The sequence below is a fragment of the Pavona decussata genome, unplaced genomic scaffold (genome assembly GCF_977016875.1).
Source record: "Pavona decussata unplaced genomic scaffold, jaPavDecu1.1 SCAFFOLD_210, whole genome shotgun sequence".
Lineage (NCBI taxonomy): Eukaryota > Metazoa > Cnidaria > Anthozoa > Scleractinia > Agariciidae > Pavona > Pavona decussata.
The window spans coordinates 874703-900711 of record NW_028145615.1 but is presented as its reverse complement, the minus strand read 5'-3'; the positions used below and the strand labels follow the sequence as shown (position 1 = coordinate 900711).

General features: G+C 39.7%; 1 protein-coding gene across 2 annotated transcripts in view; it reads right to left on the bottom strand.

Annotated features, from left to right (window-relative positions):
• Positions 1–26009, bottom strand: part of LOC146460614 (uncharacterized) — a 61872-nt gene that overhangs the window by 25404 nt on the left and 10459 nt on the right. Inside the window, exons 10-26 of one of the 2 annotated variants that reach the window (XM_085088058.1) lie at positions 21835–22005; positions 21004–21222; positions 18210–18368; positions 16957–17049; positions 16670–16810; positions 16135–16329; positions 15069–15209; positions 14307–14450; positions 11199–11348; positions 8454–8576; positions 7712–7834; positions 6664–6795; positions 5925–6053; positions 4567–4695; positions 3697–3822; positions 1997–2098; positions 1148–1824 (exon numbers count right to left, since the gene is read on the bottom strand). The exons of the other annotated variant lie outside the window; for it this stretch is intronic. Coding sequence (XP_084944184.1) covers positions 1730–1824; positions 1997–2098; positions 3697–3822; positions 4567–4695; positions 5925–6053; positions 6664–6795; positions 7712–7834; positions 8454–8576; positions 11199–11348; positions 14307–14450; positions 15069–15209; positions 16135–16329; positions 16670–16810; positions 16957–17049; positions 18210–18368; positions 21004–21222; positions 21835–22005 — 2372 coding nt within the window. The 3' untranslated portion in view covers positions 1148–1729. Of the gene's footprint in view, positions 1–1147; positions 1825–1996; positions 2099–3696; positions 3823–4566; positions 4696–5924; positions 6054–6663; positions 6796–7711; positions 7835–8453; positions 8577–11198; positions 11349–14306; positions 14451–15068; positions 15210–16134; positions 16330–16669; positions 16811–16956; positions 17050–18209; positions 18369–21003; positions 21223–21834; positions 22006–26009 lie in introns of those variants that run through there. 2 annotated transcript variants of the gene reach the window in all.

Here is a 26009-nt window from a genome sequence, read left to right as displayed (position 1 = left end):
GGGCCTACGGTTTATCGTCCTTATCCGAGAAGACTAGAACGTCTAACCATTTCCAGATGTCAGAGCAAAGGCAGCACTGTCTCCTCAGTTATTTAAAGACCCAAGTGGTGGTCCGGCCGGTGGTCCGGGGTTTGAACCCACGACCTCCCGCACGGTAGTCCGGCACTCTACCAACTGAGCTAACCAGTCGGCGGTTCCTGCGCAGAGCATTTGTTGTTGTTGTTGTTGTTGATTCATTATTTTGTCATCAGTAATTAACATGCTTGTGTAAAAAGATTTCTAGCGCGCGCATTAATTAGAATTGAGGAATGGATTTTATTCTTTCGCTTTCTCTCTTGTGAGTTGGAGTTGTGAATTGTACCCTTGATCCGTGGTTGACTCAAATACGTTAGACAAAAGCAATTTCATTATAATAATAATTTTTTTGTCGTATTTTAATGTATAAACGATTTTCTTTACCGTTCTCATTGTCTTGGTGTTTCCATAGTGACCTACTCTACAGTTATTATGAAGCCTGAACTTTAAACAGGGCTGAAATATTGTAAATTTCACCGGTTCAATTGAGTGTTGATAGCAATTCGCGTTTGCTTTGGTTTTGCGTTTACTGCGTTCTGTAATTGGTTAGCAAGCCTCGCGCCACTCTCACAGCCAATAAGAGGCAAGACCAAAACCAATCACCACTTTTTTGCATGCGTTTTTTCCCGTGCTTAACGCCGATTATACGCATGTGCTTCGAATTCTGATTGGTTCGTTCCGCTGTTTTTGTCGGTTTTGCTAGTCATCTCTTACTCTTCTTAGGATTTTAGTTCGAGCAAGACATAAACGCGACAAAAAAATTAAACAAACAAACAAAATAAGAGGCTACTCTTAGCCTGACCAATTTACCTATGGAGTCTAAACAGCTCTCCACAAAGAACGACTCCGTTCATACTAGGTGCAGTCAGTGTAAGCATAGTCACATGTATTTAATAAGATTATTTAAGGGAACTGGTCATAGCAAGTTTGTTTGAAGAGGATCCACCTTTTCTGGGGTAGGGGTTATCGAAGACACGACCAATCTCATGAACATTACCAACAAAATTTAATCGGCCTTAACATTCTGGGTTGATACAGAAATATTCAGCTTGCAAGCGTCATCATTAGTAGATAAACAATAAAAGTGAGGTTTGAATTCATCTGATTGTCATTTTTTATTGCTGGCTTTGCGAAAAAGACACCATCTTTTGAGGTTCAGGAAGGGGGGGGGGGGGGGTGCAGGCAGAGACCACCATCTATTTTGTCCAGTTTGAGTATAATTGTTATGACCATTTCCCTGAGAGGTAGACGTTGGCTGGTATGATATGGAGAAACACACACGTTTCATTTCTGTTGTGTAAGATATTTATTTGACTGTGAGTGTAGTAAATGAAATATGTTTGGTCAAGACAGCACACCAAAGGATAACCATGCTAATAATCACAGGAAACCACGCTTCGTTTCAGTAGTGATGAGTCAGCAGCTTTTCACGGCCTCGTAACACAGATAAGAGATCACACGACACAAAAAATGTCACGCTTCAAATCATAGGACTCGATAACGCCTTACTTCACAGGAAAGTGACATTGAATCTTTACTTGGCTTAACTGATTATTATTAAAGGGTATTGAAATTGTTTTTGAAAACATATCTGATTCCAGCAATGTTTTTGAGGGCAATGTAGTATAGAGCAACACAATGGAGAAAGAGAACTTTACGATAAGGCCAGGCACCCTAGCAGTCCAAGCGCGAGAAGCTTGACGGGAAAGTGAAGACTCCTTCCTGATCCAGTCGCATCCAAGAAGGATTCTGAAAAACAACGAATAAAAGATAATCATTGTGTTATAGTATGACAGTGAATTAAACCAACGATCAACTATTGCTTACATACGACAGAAAAAAAAATATTCATTGAATCTAGTCACGTCGCTTCCGTCACGTCTTTTGTCTTTTTTCATAAAGTCAAATTATACTAGCTTACTTTTGTAGCATTCCTTGTAAGGTCCTCTAACGTAACCCGGCAAACAAACGCATCTTCCCTTAACACAATTTGAGTTAAGTGGGCAGTCTTCGTTGCATGCTTCTGCAAAAAAAAAATTGAGCAACAAATTTTCACAGCAAGCAATAAATGTAAGAGAACTGAAGTGAAATATACTAAGGGGACTGGACTAGCGCGCTTCAAGTAGTCTTAAGGGGAAGTATCACGCGAATTTGATGTATTTCAAAATCCAAAAATGTTTGTCTGTCAACAGACACAAAAAAGGAATTATCTAGTTGATAAATTATCAAACCATTGAATTAAAACTTTCGATTAGTGTCTCTGCCCAGAGACAGAGTAGGTCGGAATGGATTGAAAAAATATTAGGCTAACGTTTTTCAAGTTCTCGCATTTTCGTTTCCAAATTCCGTTCACTGAATTGAGTTGATTTGTTTACTCTCGTTGTTCCAGAATTACTTTGTAGCTAAACGAAGGTCTTATTGCACCATTTTTAATAAAAGAGGTCAAAACCCTCGCGACAATTCCCCTTTAAGATAAGCGATCTATCGTTTTAACAAATAGCGTTTAATGTCCAATATGCGGCGCCTTGACGTTCTACATTTAAGGACGGAGCCTACTAACACAGTATTTTTGTGCGGTTTATGACTATGCGGGAAAAGCAGATTTTTGTCAAGGGCTATTGGAATCCCAAAAGAAAATTGGGGGTAACCACGCATTTTTCAGGGATAATTTTAAAGCAACAACAATTATCAAAACCCGTAAAATACAAAGCAATGTATGGCGTTTTTTTCATTTCGAAGCTTTATTATCTCTGAAAATGCATGGTTACCACCAATTTTTTTTTTTTTTTTTTTTTTTTTTTTTGGGGGGGGGGGGGGGGGGGGTACCAAGAGCACTTGCTTAGTTTTGCTTTCTCCGTATAGTAATAATCCGGGCAAAAATATCCCTGTGTTAGTATGGACCACCCATATGAAACCCGAGTCTTTAAAGATGCGCCGAAAGTTCATATTCATAGAATACAGATTCATAGCTATACTACAAGGCTTGCTGCAAAACAGTCTTATTGTCTCCCAAAAGCAAGAACTAATTACGGAATATTCAATATTAGATTTCAAGGTCCATCAGTGTGGAATTCCATTGATGAAGATATTAAATCATCTTCTTTGTCTTTATTTAAAAAGAAAATGAAACAACACTTAATCAAAGATTACTAGACATCTGTACTTCGATTTCGATTTTGCAATTCTAAGATAAGAAATAATACTGTTTTGCAACGCAAGAATTATGGTCATTTTAATATACTGGTACTTTACTTAACTCTGTTTAACTTTAATTTTGTGTGTATTTATGTGTGTTTGTTCTTGTGTCCCTGACCTTAAAATTTAAATATCTTTTCTTACAGCTGGCTGCCTGGCATTTTTAACTTCTAGGTTATTTCGGGCAGCCAGCACCCCTATCATCTATTCTATGTATATATTTATATTTTCTATTGTAATTATAATGGGGTGGAATAAAGTATTGTTGTTGTTGTTGTAAAATCCAAAGAAAAGACTCTAAACCCTAACCATAGCCTGAAATATAGCCACGGGTTCTCAAAACTGGTACATTTAGGACAAAAATAACTGTCGTTACCTTCAAATTTTAAGGACACAAATTTGAATTCAAATTGTTATTCAAGTTACCTTCACACTGGTTCTTAGCATTTTTTTTGTATCCCTGTTTACACTGGCAAACGTATGATCCAGGTGTGTTCACACAGAATGATATGGAGTCACATTCATAACTGTGGTTCAAACATTCGTCAACATCTAAAACACGAGAATTTAGCATGACAAAGAAGTTTAATTATAATAAGTTTTTTCTACGTTACGTTAAATTCAAAAATTGTATTTCCGTCGCTTCGAATGTAATCCTAACTCTTCCCCCCCCCCCCCCTAAAAAATTGCAAGAATCCGAAAAAATTAGCTCAATAACCACATTGTCAACGATGACGGGGGAGGTTTGATAATATTAGAGAGGGAGAGGTAAGGGGGAGGCCAAGTTGGCTGAAACATGATCACACCAACGTCGAAAAATGACCTAGAGCGTAACTCAAAAAACTGATTTCTTCTCTGCACTCCCCTCCCCTCTGGCCACTTTGAGAAGTGCAATACCTTTTTGTAACTTTTTTTCGAATTAACGTGATTCAACTTAAAAGCCACGAATTAGTTAGACCTTGGACTATAGCTAGCCACAGATGACAAATGTAAGCTGCCTACAGCCCAAGGATACACTGCCGAGAACGAGTAAGCTTCAAGTCAAACGTGAATCACAATAATTGAAAATCTTGGACATCATTATCGTCGTCGATTGAACTTGCAAAGTGCAAATGTATTATCAAGAAATGAGAGGCTATCGCAGTTATATACGCAACTTAAGCAGCTGTTAATTAATTATAAAAGAAGGCCTGAAAAGCTGAATCAGGCTTGAACGAGATTCGAACCCACGACCACCAAAACTCTGCTCTTTAAACTGTGAAAGGACTTCCTAAAATTAATTACTTCATTCCATACCCGTGCAGTTTAGATTGTTTTTATTGTTTGTTTCAAATCCTTTGCCACAAGAGCATGCGTATGTCCCAGGCTTGTTGGAACATATCTCATTAGCGCCACACGTGTGGGGGACTTCACATTCGTTGATATCTAAATAACGTTGAGAAAAAGAAAAGAATATTACTGTCAATGTCGACGTCCAAATCACGATGCAAAGATGGTAGCCGTGCTATTTTCTTTGGCATCGTGTGGACCGAAAATAAACAAAGAGATATGCATGAGATCGTAGCCGTGCGAGATCGATATGTGGCTACAAAAAAAAAAGAAAGGTGAAAAGAATAAAGGCAATGTTTCTGTGCTTGGACTCGGACCAAAAAAGCCTTTGTGTCCGAGTGAAACCCTTTTGTGTGACCATTTCAGCAACAGTCCTTCCATTAGTCCATAGCTTCAGTGCTTATTTCCAATGGTGTTCTTTTTGCTTAGATACTTCACGCAATGAAAATCAGTCTCGATGCCAGATTCCGCGTTATCCTTATCCAGTAAAATGGTCAGGTCCACTGGATAAGGGTAAAGCGGGCTCGGAAGCGAGATTTCATTAAATCTTGGATTTTACTAGCCTATCTTTGTTTTGATGTTGTTGTTTTTGCTTTTTCTTTTGGTTTGTGTTTGGTTTAGGCTTTTCTTTTTTGGTCGAAAGGCAATTCAAGGCAGGCACAAGTCTTGTCTCGGTTCTTGAATTTTTCTCTCTTTCATCCTTTCTTTCCTTTTCACTATAGCTAGTTTTTTCTTCTCTTATTCGTTCCTTCGTTACAAACTGAAGTTGTTTCTAAGAATAATGAGCATAATTTATTCTATCTGATCCAAATAAAGTATCACATCGTAAAATCATACATAGTATGAACAATAAAATAAAAATGCAAGTTAAGAAACAACATAATCACTAGCTGTCACACTTTAATATATCACCTTGACGTAATGTGGTTGCGCTATCCTAGACAATACAAAATTATGCCGTCATGAGTAGCCTAGTTTGAGAATCGAGGCGTTACAAAATTCTTACTTCGTTTCATCATTCTATGTAATCATAGTTAATTGAGGGACTGGTTAGAAAGCCTTGCCATGAAAACAATGGTGCTACAATTTATGTTGGAAGGGCTGCGACCCTGCACAATCAATTATTTTAACGTTCACACCACAGTTGAATATCTTAACAAAAACGTTTCGATTGATCAGTTGCTCCAGCACATTCCAAATGCTATTGTTGTTTGTGCAGGGCTAAGGCCAAACAGGCAAACAAAAACATATAACAAAGAAGTTTGTCAGGCTTCATAACCATTGCCGTTAATTAACTATGATCTAATCAGCTAAACAGCTCTTACCAAAGCACCTCTCCGTTTTCTCACTATATGCAAAGCCTTTCGCCAGACATGCGCACTGGTAGCTCCCTATCGTGTTCTTGCACTCTGCCTCATCACCACACCGGGTGTTTTCCTCACATTCATTAATATCTACAATAATGATAACGATGACGATGTAACAGAACATACAATTTACCTTTAACTATTGGAATCTTGATTTATACTTTTCAAACGTTTAACGGGTTCTGACACTTAACTTTTTGGAACTAATCCCAATTTTTTACCTTTCAGTTGGAAGCTGTCCGGCAATACTTTATTGTCGTGTTCCGTTCTATGACTGTTCCGTCCATAAAGTGTTGTCCGTAGGAAGCATAATATTAAGCGCCTATGTTTTCTCTTAAGGCTTTCTCATCGTAATTCCTTTTCATTTTTGGTGAGTCCCTATGTGAAATTATGCTCTACTTTAAACAAGAAAACTGAAAACACTTCGAAAAGAAAGGTGCTGAGTACTTCTGTGTTTTTTTTTTTCAGTAAGGCAAATAAATAAATGACGATGATTAAAACTCTTACACTAACTGTAGAAAAAACTATTTAGCAGTGTTACCGACTTAATTCAGTGTTCTCGCGCGTGCGAGTTCTACTGGATAAGGAATTATCTGGTCATGTTAACCGCCGAGGAATGACTTCTTATTGTTAATTGTTCCAAGACAACAAGAGAAATAATCGAACAGTCCATTTTGCAAGTTCTACATTATCTTACCAATACATTCCTTCTTATCCGAACGTAGGCTCCAGAAGCCAGGATTGCAGCTGCAGCTGTAAGATCCCTCGTTATTGATGCAACCAGAGTTGGAACCACAAATGGTCGGGTTCAACTCACATTCATTCTCATCTTTAACCAATAGAAACAAACGTTAAGTGGTTAATGTCGGCTTAAACAAAACAGTTAAACGTTTGCAGCTTACTTTACGGTTTAGATATAGAATCACGCATTACATATAAATCAAAGCTTGGATTAAATGATCGATCATTGCATTTACTGATTGCTGGATGCAGAATTGAGCACACCGTCTTTAAGAAAATTGCTGAAATGTTTTTCCAAGGAAAGACACGACACATGCCATATAGCAAAAGAACAAAACACATACTGAAACACTTGACATGCGCTAGGTATAACCGCTCACCTAAACCGGTAAATCAGATGCCATAATTACAACCTGCAATTACTCTTTTATTATTTTTACTTAAGGTTATCACACGTGTGCGATCTTTCGAAAATCCCATTCATCATTACTACAACGTTAAATGTGAAAGAAATTTGAAAATAATCGTGTCGTATCTGAGGAAGAAAGTAAAACTATGCCTCTAACTGCAAAGGCAGAAGAAGATGCTCGTGCCCAATACTACGAAGCAAAAATATAGAGGTTTTAAAAATTAATTTATTCAATCGTCATTGGCCTGCTACGTTCTTATCGTTCGTATTACTTATAGTTAGTTCGAACCTGTCTTCCTTCACGGTTAGTTTTCCTTTTGTTTTTCTTTTTTTTCTTTCTCTGTTTTGTTTGTTTGTCTCTTGTTTCTTTCTTTCTTTTTTTTTTTTCGTTTTTTTTTTTGTTTTGTTTTAGCTTTTATTACTTTATAATTTTTACCCAAGTTATGTGTTGCACCACAAGTCAGGAAATGTAAGATAAGTTTCAGACAGTTATTTTTTTCAATTTATGCCAACGCTACTTTAATTTGCTGGAGAATAACAAACAGGTATTTGTAGGATAGTTTAATGACCTTTGAGTGACTATGAAGAATGTTACCTTTACAATGCCTATATCCGGGGTAATATCCATCCACGCAACCACAAAGTAGCTCTCCTTGTATTTCCTTGCAAGTCTGATGCTCCCGTTTACATTTCTTATCTTTGCTACAGGAATCTAAATCTGGTGACAATTTAACGGTCAGGATGTGTATCACACAATTTTCACGTCATTGTCATACATACTATATCACAGTTGTACCTGTGGTCCGTTCATTCAGTACTTTCTCTCACTAGAGCATTGGATCCCACCCTCAAGTATAATTAAACGAAAGCAAGTCTTTTGAGACGAAAGCGGTAGATTTTACCCCAAAGTATCAAAATCTTATATGACCTATTATTGAAAACTGGGTCATTCTATAATGCAATTCCAGAGTTTTAATTGGCCTTGTGTCCATGGAATAATGAGATAATGACCATTTATTTTACTCAATATACAATATACGAGAGTGAGCGCCCATTAAATCGTCCTCTGCTCGTCCTCGCAGAATCAAATCAGTTGCAACTACCAACATTTCTTGATTAGTTTTAAATAAAAGCAAAGATTCCACGCGCGCTTGTCCAAGGAGATGAGGTGATGTATAGTCAAAACGGCGCTACGCACTTCGTTGGCCATCTTTCATCTGATATTCAACGCTCGTGGAAGAAATGTGAAATATTAGTGCAAAGCGGAGGAATCTACCCTAAGATGTCAAACTCGTATAATTACTAAACAAATAGCACACAGTAAATGTTCTAGGTACCTGAACAAAAGGTGCGGCCATTTCCTTTCAGTCCATTAAAACATTTGCACGTGTAGGATCCTATGGTGTTGGTGCACGTGGCATTCACATGACAAGAGGAAGTCTTTTCACATTCGTCTTCGTCTGGTTGGTTCATAAATTAAGAGGAGCTTTAATTTGCATTTCGTTCTTGAATTTGTTTTTCCTCCTCCGTTGCAAGTAAGGTTAAACTAAAATTAACCATACATGGAGAGGAGAGGGGCACATCTAGTGTAACTTATATCGTTTTCATTATCTAGAATGGCAATTACCGGAAAGGATTTTAATCCTGCAAATTACTTTATTTGTATGAATGATGAACATGCAAGAACGATCTAACTCGTTATCATTTAATAATAGTGAGTAAAATAAAGCAGAGACTTTATTTACGAAGCTTTGATTACGAAAATCCTGTCATAGTCTAGTTTTGCGTGAATTGCTGACGTGTCAGTTCAAAGCTGCTCAGAAAAAAAAATTTGACTTCCCAGTGGTACTGAAAGGTGACGAGTTCGATTTCCGTTGCGTTAGTGTCTGAACAACATAGCTTGAGAAAGACGTACAATTCATTGCCAATCGGCAGAACATTTCCGAGATGCAGACCAAATCGTAAAGATTTTTCAGTCCGCTCTGGAACAAAACAACTTAAAAAGCGTATCCTCAGTCGCTGCAGGCGTACGTACCTACGTACACCCTCCTTCCGTCCTTTGCTTTATGACGCATGATTTGAATGCCGCCTTTGAAGCACATTGTTACCCATAGTTTCCAGTAAATAACATTGTGTTCCCAGGTCAATCTGTGGCCTTTTTAAGGCACATGAAAAAATTTAATACAGTTTGATTTGTTCGGATGCTTAAAATGCAACATTTAGGTTGCAGAACGTTTTGGGAAGCAGAATCGTCTTAACGACATTGTTTGCTGACCTACTTGACCGAAAACTAAAGAACGTCACTTTGACGAAGGAAGCTTTATGTTTTTCTAAAACCAAATCTGAAAGTCTAAGCCGATTTTAAAACGCTTTCCGTTGAGTACACCCGATATAAATACAGCTCAGAGTGATAGCCCGCGTAGCAGTCGTTTCCGTATCCTTTGAGCAAAACGTAGCCTGCGAACAGTAAACGTATTTTCGGTCGTACCTCCGAAAAATAACGTCTGCAATCTCGAGATCCGATTTTTTTCTTTACACGATTAATGAAATTGAGTGATAGAAAGATGTTGTTGATAACACGCGCGAAATTGCGAGGACCGACAACTGCTTCAGAAGCAGCATAAGTAGCCGTGAGTGTGGAAACGCCTCGGCCAAAGGAGATTGGGTTTTTTTTTTTTTGTTTTTGTTTTTGTTTTGCTTTTGTTTTTTTTTTTGTAAGGATAAAATTCCCAGTCTGAAGGAGAAAGTGAAGATCTTTGGCAGGAGTGAACTGGAGATTGGTGCGTTAATCCATCGCTCACTTGGAGCCGATTTGTCTGTTTACGTCGGCAGCGAGAACCTCGCGATATGTCGCTTGTGTTATAACATGTTGAATGCCTACAGCAAGGCCTTAAAAAAATCAACCAGATCATCGATGGTATCAAGCAAAAATTTGAAAATCTCCCGTATCAAAAAATTATCGAAAGATTCGACAAAACGGACTCAAAAATTAAAATCTCGGGCTTCAAACGGACTTTATAAGACCAGGATAATGGCCACAACACGGTAAATGATGTTTTCCGATGTTGATTTGCTTTTAACAAATAGTTTGAGTGGTGATTTGAACCAGAATTCTGTAATTTTCATCGCAAACGTGCCCGAATTTACTGCGAGTGATCGTTTTGAACACGGAATGTCTTCAAATTTTCCATGCGTGTTTGCACGCACGCAAAAAAGACTGAAAGGTTTTTGCCTTTTATGTGAAACAAGCTTTCAGACCAGCAAATTTTGCTTTTCGTGCCTTTGAGACCGCCGACAGGGGACAGCCAAAAAAACTTTCTTAATCTTATAAAAATTCCGGCTGGATTTCGAAAACCGGACTACACCATGTTTGTTGAGACAATAATACCTACCAACAAACTAAAGCGCAATGATCGATGTTAATGGCATTCGCTCCTAAAGCAGTCCTTTTCTCCGGCTCCAACTGAATTAACCTATCTCCCTGCGAAAAAAGTTTATGTTTCCAGAGCAAAGCAAACTAGAAATCGAAAGGACACTCGAAAGAGTTCTCCTCGGCCTCGGCCATATGGGGAACCGGATGTCGTTTTGGTCTATGAGTTTGACTGACAGACGATTGACCAATGGTAATACATCATTGCCTCCCGTTCGTTGACGAACGGCGTTCGGTAAAATGTCTGGGCTCAGCGTCAGGCGTTGTCTTTCCTTCCACGCCCCTCCCCCCACCCCAATTTTTATGCTCCTTTTCGTTCAATGCCCTCGCGCATCTTTCGTGCTTGCCCCGCATGGCTCAAAGGAAATGGAAACTACTGTTACGCAGGCTACTTAGGGTGATTGTTTGTATTGGAGATTATTAGTAAAATTCTACACAGCTGAAGTCACCTTAGTAGTATAATATGTACCTTTTCGTCCCCTTTCCTGCAGGGGAATCTCATATATTTGCGGGGAAATATATTAATACCGATGAAGTCATAAGCTATTGTCTTAAAATGGGGTAGATTTTGCTGACAATAGCCTGTAATATCATTGGTGTTAATTCATTCGCAGCAAAAAGAGGCCTTAACAGTTCATAACGTACTACTCACCTTTACATTTGATCTTCAGTCCTGTAATGTTACCCTTTATAGTTGATTCATACCCAGGAGCGCATGCGCAGCTGTAACTGCCCGGGAGGTTTACACATCTAGTGAGGTCAGGACAACTGAAGAGACTTGGGTTTTCGCATTCATCGATCTCTGAAAGTAAGTAAAAAGGACATGTTGTAGCCTAAACCCTACCAACCTATAGAGCAGGTTGTTGGAACAATAGAGCAGTTGTTGGAAAATTTATCGGTTACAGATACAATTGTGTCATCCTTTTTACTTAATCGCGGTATCACAATCATGTACAATAATGTAACTTAAAATTACAATAAGAAAGCGAAAATTAAAGTTAATAGCCGACGTTTCGGCGTCATCGTGACACCATTCTCAAGGCAAAGTGGATAAATTAATGCGAAGATTTGATTTTTATACTCTACAGTTTCTACAAATTAGCACTTGCACGTTTAGGGATGGTTTAAGTTTTCTTATGAAAAGCATCTCCTTCATTAGGCAATCAAATTTGTTCAAACATTTAGCTAGCACCTGAAATTGTTCTGAAAGACAAGGAGGTACGTTCGAGTTATGTTCGCTCAAGTAGTGTTTACAAATAGACGACGATTTTTGTTTGTGTCCATCAACGCGTTCGGGGAGGTGGCCGCGAGTGTAACCAACATATCCTGTATCGCACAGGTTACATTGAAATTTATAAACGAGACATTGTTGGTTAACAGTGGCAGGCTTGACCTCTCGAACTTTTAGGTCTTCGTTGAGTTTTCTGCTGACGAGCACAGGTTGAATTGTGGTATTGATTTTTGAGCTGAGGTCTGTGATACGTTTCTTCACTACATAAGCGGAGGCCTGATCTTTAAATGGTATGACAACTCGGATGGTGGGTGTAGATATTTCAGTTCATGGAATGTGCTGTTGGTCTAATACTTTGAAATCTACGAATTGCTTGACAGCTGAATTGAGTAAGTGCCTCGGGTAAGAATACCGTCTCTAGTCGATCGCATTCTTGTGAGAAGTACGACCAGTCGGACGATATGCGGTAAGTTCGATCTAACATGGTGGTGATTATACTGCGCTTGTACCGATTATCCACGTCGCTCTGATAGTAGAGTAAGAGGCCCGTATTGGTTGGTTTTACGTAGACCTTGGTCTTGATTCTGGGAGCTAAGTTTAACAGTTCAACACCGATAAAAGGAATTGAGGCCTTCCTTTCCACCTCCTTAGTAAACTTTGCCGATGGGTGACAGTGGTTAAGGGTGTCAAGAAAAAGTTCCGGCTGATGCTATATCGGGCATGATGGTGAAGGTGTCATCCACATATCGTCGATAATAGGAGGGAAATTTGCCATCTTGATCGAGTTTATCTTCAGTGGATCACATAAACACGTTGGCAAGAAGAGGACCAAGAGGCGATCCCATTGCAACGCCATCTGTCTCCTCAAGACCACAATTTAGCCTGTGTTCATCAGCAGAAAACTCAACGAAGACCTTAAAGTTCGAGAAGTCAAGCCTGCCACTGTTAATCAACAATGTCTCGTTTATAAATTTAAATGTAACCTGTGCGATGCAGGATATGTTGGTTACACCTGTGGCCACCTCCACGAACGCGCTGATGGACACAAACAAAAGTCTTTCAGAACAATTTCACGTGCCAGCTAAATGTTCGAACAAATTTGATTGCCTAATGCTTTTCATAAGAAATCTTAAGCCATCCCTAAACGTGCAAACAGACTCGATTCGTGCAAAGGTATTCACTTGAAGAACTTGTAATCCATTGCTAATATGCTAATTTGTAGAGACTGTAGAGTACAGAAATCAAATCTTCGCATTAATTTATCCACTTTGCCTTGAGAATGGTGTCACGATGACGCCGAAACGTCGGCTATTAACTTTAATTTTCGCTTGCTTATGTTTCAAGAAATCATTATTGATCAAAACTTTAAAATTACAATGTTTTCAAAATATACCCTAAAATTATAATAATTTACTGACACATATTTATGTTATTTCGTAAGTAGGATTAATAGGTACTTAGGCTACTTTGGACTCTTGTATTAACAAGAATGTTGTTCCAGAGGACAGATTCTCAATAGTCAAGGCTACTGATTTTTGCAGCGTCCACCGTTAACGCACGTTCGGCTTAGAACATTAAGTTCAACTTTCTTCAATTGGCATAGGCCAATTTCATGATGATCTTCATAATTCCTTTCGTTTTCCTTTTCAAATTTTGTAATCCCAGTGAAGAGGCAAGAACGATATCTCTAATTAGCACGGAAAACAAAGAACTGGAGAATTCTGGTAGTTGTATGTCAAACGATGTCATAGAGAAAAATGTCCTATTCAGCCAACGAAAAATGATACTGAAAGGTTGTATTTTAAACTTGTAAAGAAATTACCTAAGCCCACCATTATGCTTCAATCTTCCTTTTCTTTGGTTCGTATATTTAACAATAGGCCTTATCACGGTTTTCGACGCCATTTTGACGAGTAGGCAAACACGTCTGAAATAACAGTGTTTGTATGGAAATCCGATGTCAAATAATTTTCAAAAAACATTGCACCTGAAAAATTCATGAATTGGAAACTTTTGGCGCAAGGAAAACGATTTTAAGTAAAAAAAAATTGAGGGATTTAGCAGTGTGCTAGAAAGCGTCCAGTCGTGTTTTGAACTTTTCATACATTTGTCTGTATAGCGAACCGGCCGTGAACTGCTACTAAAAATAGTTCGCGGGAAAAAAAATACAGGGAAATGTATGGAAAGTTCAAAACACGACTGGACGCTTTAAGGCACAGCTAGATCCCTCCAATTTTTTTCTTAACACCCTTTCCCTAGTTCCAAAAGTTTCCAATTCATGAATTTTTCAGAAGCGATGTTTTATGAAAATTATTTGACATCGGATTCCCATACAAACACTGTTATTTCAGACGTGTTTGCCTACCCGTCAAAATGGCGTCGAAAACCGTAAATCACATTATTCGTGACAGCAGCAAACACATTTAAATTACTACGTAAAATAGCAATCTAAAAATAAACCTTCCCCGCAGTAGTAAGAAAACACATTTGTTCGAAATGCATTTGGTCTCTCCATGAGTTTTCCGTTACCTTTGCATTTCTCCAGCCGCTTGTTGGAATCATAAACGGCTTCGTATCCCTCTCTGCATAAACACTGATAGGACCCTACGGTGTTTTGACAGTAAGAATGATCCACAGCCGGACAGGAACCTTTTTCTGTGCATTCATCTTTATCTATGGATTTCAGTAGATACTACCAAATAAACCAAGAGGTAAAATGTTGAATCTTTAATCAGGATAACAAGCTCCATACCCGGCGTTTCCCCCTTTTCTCCCCCCCCCCCCCCTCCCCGTTTCCCCCTCTCAGCAAGAACCACCTTTTGCAGTAAAATAAGCAGTAGATATAAGGAAATTGCTACTCAACAGCTTTCATTTGAAAACATTGCCTATGTTCACTCTATGGCCTCATTTCATTTACCCATATTGAGGCGCAGGTCATTCATTCATTCATTCATTCATTCATTCATTCATTCATTCATTCATTATTTATTTATTTATTTATTTATTTATTTATTTATTTTATGTACTATAGAAATACAAGATAAATATCAATATCAAAATCAATAAATATATAAGAACTTGAGTCATGACCTGTTTTCAATGAATGCCGTGTCTCGACAAACTGTTTAAAAAATAAGACCAACACAAACCTAAAACGAGTTATGACCACCCCAACATTAAGACGAAGATATTTTTTGGTAATTACTGATTTTGGCCTAAATTGGCGCTAGAAATATCCATCGGCATTTTTCAATTAGGTTATTTGTACTTAAAATAGACGTCGAAGCTTACCAAGACATTTCTTAATTGTTCCGTTTCCTTCTTCTTTGTAACTGAACCCGTTTGTAGGACATTCACATGAATACAGTTGTGGCGTATTCTTGCACTTAAAATTGGGAGGACAAACACCTTGCACTAAACACTCATCGACATCTGCAGATTGAAATAAAATTTTCCATTCGCGTGTAAATATTTACTTCACCTCTATGTCCCATGATGTGAAGAACAAGTGGTTCTATTAGCCTCTCAAGGTCTGTTAGCTGATTCGAAACCCATTAAAATTGTCAATCCTTGTTTGTTATGCAATAATAAACACATATCACATTTAACATGACTAATCTATCGACCGAAAGCTAGGCTCATACAGTGATCCAAAACATTTATCTCTGAGTCTGCATTGTTCCGATTACTACTGCCCTGGATTAATTTGCATTTGAGTTCCCTTTGCTGACTCCTTGAGCGGTTCAGCCCCTTCATCATCAGTTAATTGAGGGAAATATGGGAGAATTCTGTATGTTTGACCTTTTTTAGCTAGTTAGTTAGTTAGTTAGTTAGTTAGTTAGTTAGTTAGTTAGTTAGTTAGTTAGTTAGTTAGTTAGTTAGTTAGTGTTGTTGTTGTTGTTGTTGTTGTTGTTGCTCCGGTTATTTTGTTGTCTAGTCCATATGGAGGTAATCCGCTGTGACACTTGACGAAGTTTTACATAAGTTTTGACCACCTTTTTCAGTTACATTCATTAAGAAACATTCAGATGGTTTTCTATTTTAGCTGGCCAATCCAAAAACCGAAAGGTTATCCGAGGCGGAATAAAGCACTTGTTAGTTCCTTCCTAGATTACGTACCGTGAACTTTCAAAGTACTCAACGTGCGCTACACTGTTAAGTATGGAAAATGGCAGGCAAAGTTTCTGTGCCACTTGGTTTGAGTATAAAAGTTTTACTAGAACTTCAGCCGATATATGCACCGGTATGTCAAATCGAGGGAAAGGCCTTTTATCTATCGGAACAAAGTGCAGTCGATCCCCACTCCCTGGTTACCAAGGATTATCCTTTTCTCTTTTTTGTCCGTTGTAATGTTTACCTAGCAGAGGTCCATTGTAAACCTCCACCTCACGGAAACTCATTTCCTTTTTTCCTGGAAGCAAAAGGCTGACAGTTCGTCCTGTAGTTTTCTTGGGGAGGGTGATGGTTTGAACTCCATCTTTAGTAGGATGAGTGAGGGTAAACACAAGTTTTCCCTTGGGTGGTTTACCATTCCAAATTAACTTCGAGGAGTCTAAGAGAAATGGAAATAAATAAAAAATGAAATATATATTAAAAAGCCTGAAAAATTCAATGCTTAATTTAAACCACAAACTCTTGACAGGTTCCTTAGCCTCCCCCAATGTTTTAGCGACCAAAGCAAGGAACTTAAAGCTATACTGCGTAACAAAATTCTTAGAACTGAGTCCATACTCGTCTACAGAGCAATGGAATATCGACAACACTTAAGGATATTTGGAAACTCCTTTTCTCCTTACACCTTACAACTTACTGATTAAGGCATCTCTATTTCATGCCATAGATATGGTACGTTGTATTTCACGGCAACTGAATTCAAACGGTGACTTCATTACCTAAAATAATCTGTAAGCCCATGAGGTCCTTCTGTTTGTAGCCGATATCGGTTATGATGCGTATCAAATGGATTTCCGATGTTGTTAACAAGTCTACAGACCACCATGGTCCATTGTCTGCCCTCGTATGAAAGGATTTGTCTGCAAAGAAATAATATTACAAGAAAAAAAGGTTGTAACAGCAATTGATTTCTATAGAACTAGTCAACGGCTTGTCCGAAGCGCTGTTTTGTGATGTAGCGTGTAATGCCCTATTGACAACCTATATTTATTAAAGCCACACTCACCTATCTTTTGATCACAGCCCACGTCAGGTTTCGTTTTGCGTTCGTAGCCTCTATCAAGGGGGTGCGACGTAGGTCGCCTTGCAGCTAGATTGACTTATTGATGGATGAAAAATAAAGTAAGAGATATTGTAATATAATGGATGGATTGATGAAATCATGGCAATGTTATTATGAAAAGAGGCATTAACAGAGAAGGAGAAGCCGTTGAAACTACATTCAAGGAAACAGGACAGCACTACATAGATGCAATACAATACTTGACTGGGCGTTTATGTAGACCAGGGGTGCTTTCCATTTAGCAAACGTTTTCGGTTGAAAATTCGGAAAACGTTTCGTGTAACATTGAAAAGCATTTATTATCATTCATTAAACTTGCAATCTAATTGGTTGAGCAAAAAACGTATGTAATGGTGCAAATGGCGCAAGAAAACCAGAAAGCGGAAATGGATTTTTTGTGGAAAAAGAAAGGTAATTTCCGTTCCGATCAGTTGGAATGCAAGATGTTGTGTACCCCCGGAGGTGTTCTATATTTGATTTGCACATTTCATTCGCATTTCAACCGGTTGAAGTGTTTAGCTGAATGGAAAGCACCCCTGGCATTTATTGTACAAGTATAGAGAATTACTAAGGAAATGTTAGTCAAGAGGTTGACATGAACATTTTAATACCAACGCTTGCACTCATGTGGCGTGTGGTTTATAGCTAACATACAATTATGCAATTCTTTAAAGTCGAAGAACACCAGATAAACCCGTATACAGGGAATCTTCGTTCACTTGCTTCTTAAACGGCGCTGGGTTAATCCTAGGCCCCACGTACAGTTTGTGAGTATTTGTTTATAAACTCATTTCAGTTAACTGCGTTGATCTACGGTCTTCAATAAAAGTATAAAAATACTAATGACTCGGGAATTTTTGAAAATTCTTTAAAAAATAGCCATTTGAATATGGCTGCGCTGCGTACATTTATCTTTCCTAGGATGATGAACGAAAACAAATTAAGTAGATTTTGAACCGTTCAACGCACAGGCTGTGATGCCGTCTTCGATCTTGTTAGCTTGTTAACAGGGGGAAAACACATAAGAAAGAATGTGTTCAAACGAGCCATCATCAGTGTCGTTGCAATACGGATAGGCAAGATAAATGAGATCAATTTTTGCTAGGCTTCACTCAGAGAAACTCAAAGAAACCGAGACAAAATATGCTCAAGGCCTTAAAACGTATAATACGGTAATGAAAATGGCGTTCACTTACTTGTCTTTGTTTGGAAGATCTCCACTTCACATATGAAAGTTGGTTTCTTCCCCCATACGCGCAATTCCACATAACTAACCGAACGCGTTTGGTTGCAGTTCAAATAGTTAGCGGCGGTTATCAAATTTCTATCCAACGTACATACTTCTCCGCTTATACCTGAAATTCAATACAATCCGCCGAAAAGGATCACTTAAATCAGACGTGGAAAACTTCAATTTACATATCAGTGCCTCAATTTAATAATGATTAAGTAGAGGCATTGATATTGATATTTTCCCTTGGAAATTTAATCATTGCCTTGTAAAACAAATTAGAATAACCTAGCTCATATGCTGGTGAGAAAACTAGTTTTGAATTAGCGATGTTTTCTAACCTTCTTTTGCTGTTCTCACACAATATCATGTTTTTTTTTTCAAGGAGTGTTATCAAAAAGTAAAGCGACCTTTGACATGACGGTCTGATGTTTGGCTGTTGAGCTGTAAGGAAATAATCTTAGGTTTAGATTTGTTCCCTATGAAATTCTGTTTGAATTGAAAAACAGAAATAAACTTTGGGCTGGGATGAAATAATCCCATTAAAATCATTCTTGACCCTATAGACCCACAGAATGATTTAGTCACCGCGATAACTACCTCTCCCAGAGGATTGAAATCTCCAGACAACGCTCCTAACAGAGAGGATTGTGACACCCAGACTAAGCTCTCTTCCGAGGGGATTGTGACCCCCACACTACGAACCTCTCCCAGAAAATTGTGGCACCCAGACTACGCACCTCTCCAGGAGAGTTGTGACACCCAGACTACGCACCTTCCCCAGGAGATTGTTACACTCAGACTAAGCACCTCTCCCAGGGGATTGTGATCCCCAAATTACGCATCTCTACCGGAAGATTGTGACAACCATTCTTCAAAACTCTCCCAGGGGGTTGTGACCCCAAGATTACGCACCTCTCCCAGAGGATCAGACCCCCACACTACGCACCTCTCCCACAGGATTGACCCCCAGACTACGAACCTCTAACAGAGGACTATGACACCCAGACTACGCACTTCTCCAAAAGAATAGTGACCCCCAGACTACGCACCTCTCCCAGGGGATTGTGATCCCCCAACAACGCACCTCTTCAAGAAGATTGTGACCCCCAGACTATACACCCCTCCCAGGGAATTTTGACCCCCATATTACGCACCTCACACAGACGATTGGGATCCCGGGACTGCGCACCTCTCCAAGGGAATTGTGACCAAATGCCCACGCACCTCTACCGGGGGATTATGAACCCCAAACTACGCACCTTTCCCAGGAGTTAATGACACCCAGCCTACGCACCTTTCCAGGGGATTGTGTTCCTCAGATTACTCACCACTCCCAGGGGATTGTGTCCCCCCAAAATACGAACCTCTCACAGAGGATTGTGACACCCAGACTTTGCTCCTTGCCCAGGGGGTTGTGTTTCTCAGACTACGCATCTCTCCCAGGGGATTGTGACCCCCAGACTACGCACCTCTCCCAGGAAATTGTGACCTCCACACTACTCACCACTCCCAGAGGATTGTGACCATCAGACTAAGCACCTCTTCTAGAGAATTGTGACCCCCAGGCTACGCATCTCTCCCATTGAATTATGACCCACAGAGTCCGCAGAACTCCCAGTGGACTTTGACCCCCAAGACTACGCACCTCTCCCAGGGTATTTTGACCATCAGACTACGCCGCTCTCCCAGAGGAGTGTGTTTCTCAGACTACGCACCTCTCCCAGGGGATTGTAACCCCCAGACTATGCACCTCCCCAAGGGTATTGTGACCATCAGACTAGGTACCTCTCCTAGAGAATTGTGACCTCCAGGCTACGCACCTCTCCCAGGGAATTGTGACTCACAGACTCCGCAGAACACCCAGTGGACTTTGACCACAAGACTACGCACCTCTCCCGGGGTATGGTGACCATCAGACTACGCAGCTCTCCCAGGGGATTGTGATACCTAGACTATGTATCTCTCCCAGGGGATTGTGACCCACACACTTTGCCCCTCTCCCAGAGGATTGCGTCCCACAGACTTCGCAGATCTCCCAGTGATTTTGACCCCCATATTATGCACCTCCCCCAGAGGATTGTGACTGCTAGACTACGCACCTTTCCCAGAGGATTGTAACCATCAGACTACGCACCTCTCCCAGAGGATTGTGACCCCGACTACGCACCGCTCCCAGGGGATTGTGACCATCAGACTACGCACCTCTCCCAGAGGATTGTGACCCACAGACTTCGCAGATCTCCCAGTAGATTTTGACCCTCAGATTATGCACCTTTCCCAGAGGATTGTGACCATCACACTACACACCTCTCCCAGAGGATTGTGACTCCGAGACAACGCACCTCTCCCAGGGGATTGTGACCGACAGACTCCGCAGATCTCCCAGTGGATTTTGAAACCCAGACTACGCACCTCTCCCAGGGGATTGTGACCTCCAGCCCTGATGAGAAGCAAAGACCTCTCTTAGGGTACTGTGACCCCCTTACCAACCTATCATAAAGGTACACTTGGTGATACTGACTTGATGTCTTTCCCCGTTACCCCACACTTTATCGTTTTGTTGTTGTTTCTCACGTGCTGGCAGCATTAATGATCGTGGAAAGGGCAAACGCTCTATAAATTCAAAAAAATTCTCCTTGCTTTTGAAATTGACGATGTTTCCATTGTTTAATTAAAAATCAGCTCTGGCATATCACCCGTAATTTAATAGCGATGTTTCACATCATTTCCTGTTGAGACATAAATAGCATACTCACCACCCTCAACTAAGATGAAAACCCCGGTCCCAGGACTAATGGGCATTTTTTCAAGCATCAAGAAAACGACTGCAACACGCACTCTGGTACCAAATTCCACCTTCACGGTTTTTTTAATCTGCCTTACTGAAAGACATTGGCCACCCGTAACAATTCCATCGGTCAGGAGACTCTTATCAATTTCAGTCTCATTCAGTAAATGTTTCAAGGCAATGTTTGCTGTACAAAAATAGAAAATAGGTATAGTTAAGGAAGGTTCTTCATCATAGGCAATTGAGGGACTGGTTATGAAACCTTGCCACGAAAACAATATGGTGCCACAATATATGTTGGAAGGGTCACGGCCGTGCACAATCCTTTGTTTTACTGTTTACACTTCAATTGAATATCTTAACAGGAACGTTTGTCTTGGTCAGTTGCCCCAACACTTTTAAAATCTACTATAGTTTGTGTACGGTCAACGTCAAAAAAACTAACAAAAACATATAACAAAGAAGTTTGTCTTGTTTCATAACCATGGCCTTTTATTAACTATGGTTACATGTTGCACCGTGCTACAGGTGTAAGTCACCATCCAAATGAAGACTTCCTTACGTCCTGTCATCATTATCAAACATTCTAAGTCATCAAAGAAATGTGATCATGATTACAGCACACTGTTGGTTGTTTTTATTAGTGATAGATAATATGAAACAGACGGAACGGAATATTCGTACGGTAGTGACTCATCCGTACTTTTCACTTAGGGTCACTGTAAAGATCTTTTTTATGAGAGAAACAAAGCAAGTAAACGGATGAACGCAACAAACGTGACCCAATTTCGTCTCTTACCATACGTCTCGGCATAAACTTGAACTTCACAGAGATGGAGTATTTCAGCATCTGTTTGAATCCGCACGGCATTGCCCCATACGTATGGCCCTTTATTTGTTTCACACTCGGTGCTCCATTTAGGTAAATCCGTAAGAACAGTAGTGCATCCCTCATTCCAAACTTGATTCGCTTATAAAAAAACGATGACATAGAACCGATATAAACAAAGGACATTGGAATAAACTGGCGATCGTTAAATAGCGTAATTTCCGACCTCTGACAGGCCTCTGGTACAGTTGTCATGAAATCTGACCAGACAATCAAGTAATTTTAATGGTGAAAATCGTTGTACATTATTCTTTGTAAAATATTTAAGATACTATGCGCGCTCTCATTGGTCGATAGGTGTGTTTAGATAAGATTATGTAAACACGATTGTGAAGCCACGTTCTCTGCGTCTTAAGAGTCCCGGCACAATTTGAAAACATTTCAAAGCTTTCACAAGACTTGCAAAGTAATTTCAAGTAATATATCAAACACGAGACAGCGTTTCATCACATATCACACACCGAAAGAGAGTTGAAAATACGACGCGTAGCGGAGTATCTTTGACGAACTACTATGATTTTGATTGGTTCATGTATTGTCAGATGCATGCTTTCATTGGCTAGTAACAAATATGATTGTTCAGAGCTTGTATTGGGAAAATCTATTTCAATCAAGACATGAATAAACAAAATTTTTGCAAAGTTCTCCGCAATGGGATAGTCTCAATGTCTCAAAGAATTCAAACATCTTCTCCCCTCGGTCAGTGTTCATCATAATCATCGAGTTCAAAACACTGATCGACTTGACGTCTTTTCATTTCACCAACAACAACTGCCTTCCTTCTGAGTCTTTGTTCTGGATGGGTGCAAGTTGGTGAACTTGCATCTGCGACTTCCGTTGAGGTAGCTTCAAGAGGATACAACTTTTGTAAAGGTCTCCTAAAACGGGTGCGTTTGCCTTTGTTCTAGATAACTTCCACCGTTGCTCCTCGTACAAGACCATCGTTCCCTGGATGAACGTCTTGAACCTTACCAAGCTTCCACGTTCCTCGGTTAGACCTTCCTTCTTCCATCACAGTAGCGATGTCTCCAAGCTGAATTGAGTGACCGGTGAAAGTTCCCTTCTTAATCCTGTGGTGTTCTCGCAACTCTACCACGCATTCTCGCTTCCAACAGTTCCAGAAATGGGACAGCAGTAACAGTAAATAACGCTGTCTTCTTGTGAGAAGTGAAACCTCACTTGTCTTTTCTTTTTCGACTGCAATTTCGTCCGGAATTGAAAGCAATCTTCTTCCTGTCATCAAATGAGATGGTGTGAGTGGTTCTTCAATATCTTTTGAAGACACGTACGTCAGAGGGCGGGAATTCAACACGCATTCCACCTCGGTAACAACAGTCAATAGTTCTTCATACGACAACTTGGCATTCTTGAGAATTTTCTTCAGACAACGTTTCACAGAACGAATCAAGCGTTCAAAGAAACCACCCCACCAAGGGTCTCTTTTCAAATTAAACCTCCATCTTATCTTAAGATTCAACAGATACCGCTGTACCTCTGGAAGCTTAAATAGTGAAGACAATACTCTTGCGGCGGTCTTGAAAGTTTTAGCGTTGTCTGATACAACCAACCTCGGAATACCGCGCCTACGAGTAAAACGTTTGAAGCTTATAATGAATGTTTTAGTGCTGAGATTGGGTATCACTTCAAGATGGACGGCTCTGGTGCTTCCACAGGTAAACAGTGCAAGCATATTGCTCTGGAGCCGGTTCCTGAAATGTGTAATAACTCTATTCCAGAGATAAATGTGCCTTATTCCAGGAATAACTTTATCCCCGGAATAAATTCTGTTCCTGGAAGAAGGAATAGCACTATTTAGGGAATAAATCTGGGATAAATTTATTACACCTCGCGAGGTGGAATTTAATCGCTATTCCAGGGATAAATTTGCGAAAACAAGATGGCCGACATGTTGTTGAACTCTCTACCGGCTCTGTTCACTGTGCCCCTGACCAGAATGACAGACCTTCTGAGCAGACGGAGCTTTGTTTTGCTTTTGTCAATGTATGCTGTTTCTTAATTCTCTTTTTGGTGGCCTCACTACACCTTTTGCTCTTCATTTAGCGAAAATACGCAATCATTTGCACTAAAAGTCAGACAATAATGCGAAAATACGTTCATTTGCATCAATCGGCATTCAATTGCGCGAAATGCACCTTCCACAAGGATATCTGCATAATTGTAAACATTCAATTTAGTTTCAAGACTTTCATTAACGTATTGCGAAATTCAAATTCGTAAAAGCAACTTTCATTTGCGCGCATTGTAAATTCAATAACACCAAAAGAATATTCTTTTGCGTGATCGGACATTCATTTTAGTAGACAATATATTCAATAAAATTTTAAACCATGGCTAAACAGTCAATAGCATCAATGAGTGTTCTTTACATTCTTTCGCAAATGATTGCGTTTTTTCTCCAAATGAACAGCAAAAGGTGTAAAATACGTGCGTGAAATTTTCAATATTTACTTAACATAAAAGTAATTAGAACTAAAGCTACATCGCTTCTCACTCGTTCCGAAAAGATAATCGCTTTTAAGTTTGCATTAGAATATCAGAAAATCGATCCATATAAACACCCAAGACTGTAAACAAAAGAGCTGTCCACTCAGTCTTTCAACTGTTCATCTCGTTTCGCGGGTTCGTTCCCTTGGTTTTTCGTTCGTTTGCCTTTTCCGGCGAGCGCTCGGTGGACCGTAGTTCGTCAACTCGGTCATTCGGCCATCCGTTCGGCCGCTTGGATGTTCGTTCGCTCGGGCTCCGTTTGTTCGTTCGTTTGCGTTTCTTGTTTGTTTAGTTGCTCCTTCATTTGCCGTTCTTTTTGCTATCCATAGGCATAAACATGACATAAAGAATAGAATTTAAATGGCTGTATTAAAACATTACGAAGAAGCCCTCAATTCAGAAAAACTACCGTTAAATTGGCATTTGGTGCTGTTCTTTCGGTCATGCGGTCATATCCAATATCTATATGGACAAAGGACTTAAAAATTTTAATAAAGATGTACACACTAATAGCCCATTTTCAAACTAATTACAATCGTGCAATTGGTTTCTTATGCTGATCTTTCGGTTATGGGGCTGCGTTGGCTTTTGGTTGTGTGGTTTGTTCATCTTGGCTGGTATCAATGGGGTATTTGTCTGATTATCCGGTTAGTCTCTCATTGGCATTAGTGGTTTCAGCCTGATGTTCATTCCTCTTTCCATCTGTCTGTCCCTTCCCATAAATCCGTGTGGTTCAGTTATCTTCACTAGTTCTACTAGTGACACGGTTTTCTACAAAATGAATTAGCTTTCTACATGGGCTTAATCTTAAAAATTTGAAAAGCTATATTAAAACATCAGAAGGTTTCCCTTCGTGTTTTGATATTAAAGCTGCAATGTTATAGAGAGAGAGACTTCATCTTTCTCCACCGATCCGGCACACAAAGATGCCTTTATTTGCCTCCACGTTGTCTGAAATTATTGTCAACTCTCTGGTAGTAAAATTTGGTTTCCTTTTTTTTTTTCGGCACTGTTTCCGGATCCATGTTTACACTGACACAGAAAAATGTCGTCCTTCACTCCCTTCACAGTACTTTATCCACAGGCAGTCCGCGCGCGTTGCACTCAATTTCCCGCCAAACCTGTTTGTCATGTGGGAATCCCCTTTGCTGGAAGATTTATTCCTAGAATAGCAAACTTATCCCTGGAATAGCTATTCCAATAATAAATACTGCTTCCGGGAACCCATTTTTATTCCTGGTATAGTTATTCCTAAAATAGTAGATTTATCCCTGGAATAACTGTTATACCTGATATAATTTATTTATCCTTTCAGGAACCGGTCTCTGCTCTTTATTTTCGCCACTCCTCACAAATAGCGGTCCAGCAAAGTCAATTCCAGTATTTGTAAAGGCAAGGGTTCTCTTCCACGCGGAATTGAGGCAATGGTGCAGTTGGCGGGACGGCATAATGCTTGCCTTTGGACTTCTTGCAATTCACACATTTCGACATTACCTTTCGAACAGTGTATCTCGGTTCCATTAAGGTTTCCTTGAAACCATTTTGTAGCACTCACTGATGGCAGTCATCGATAATAAGAA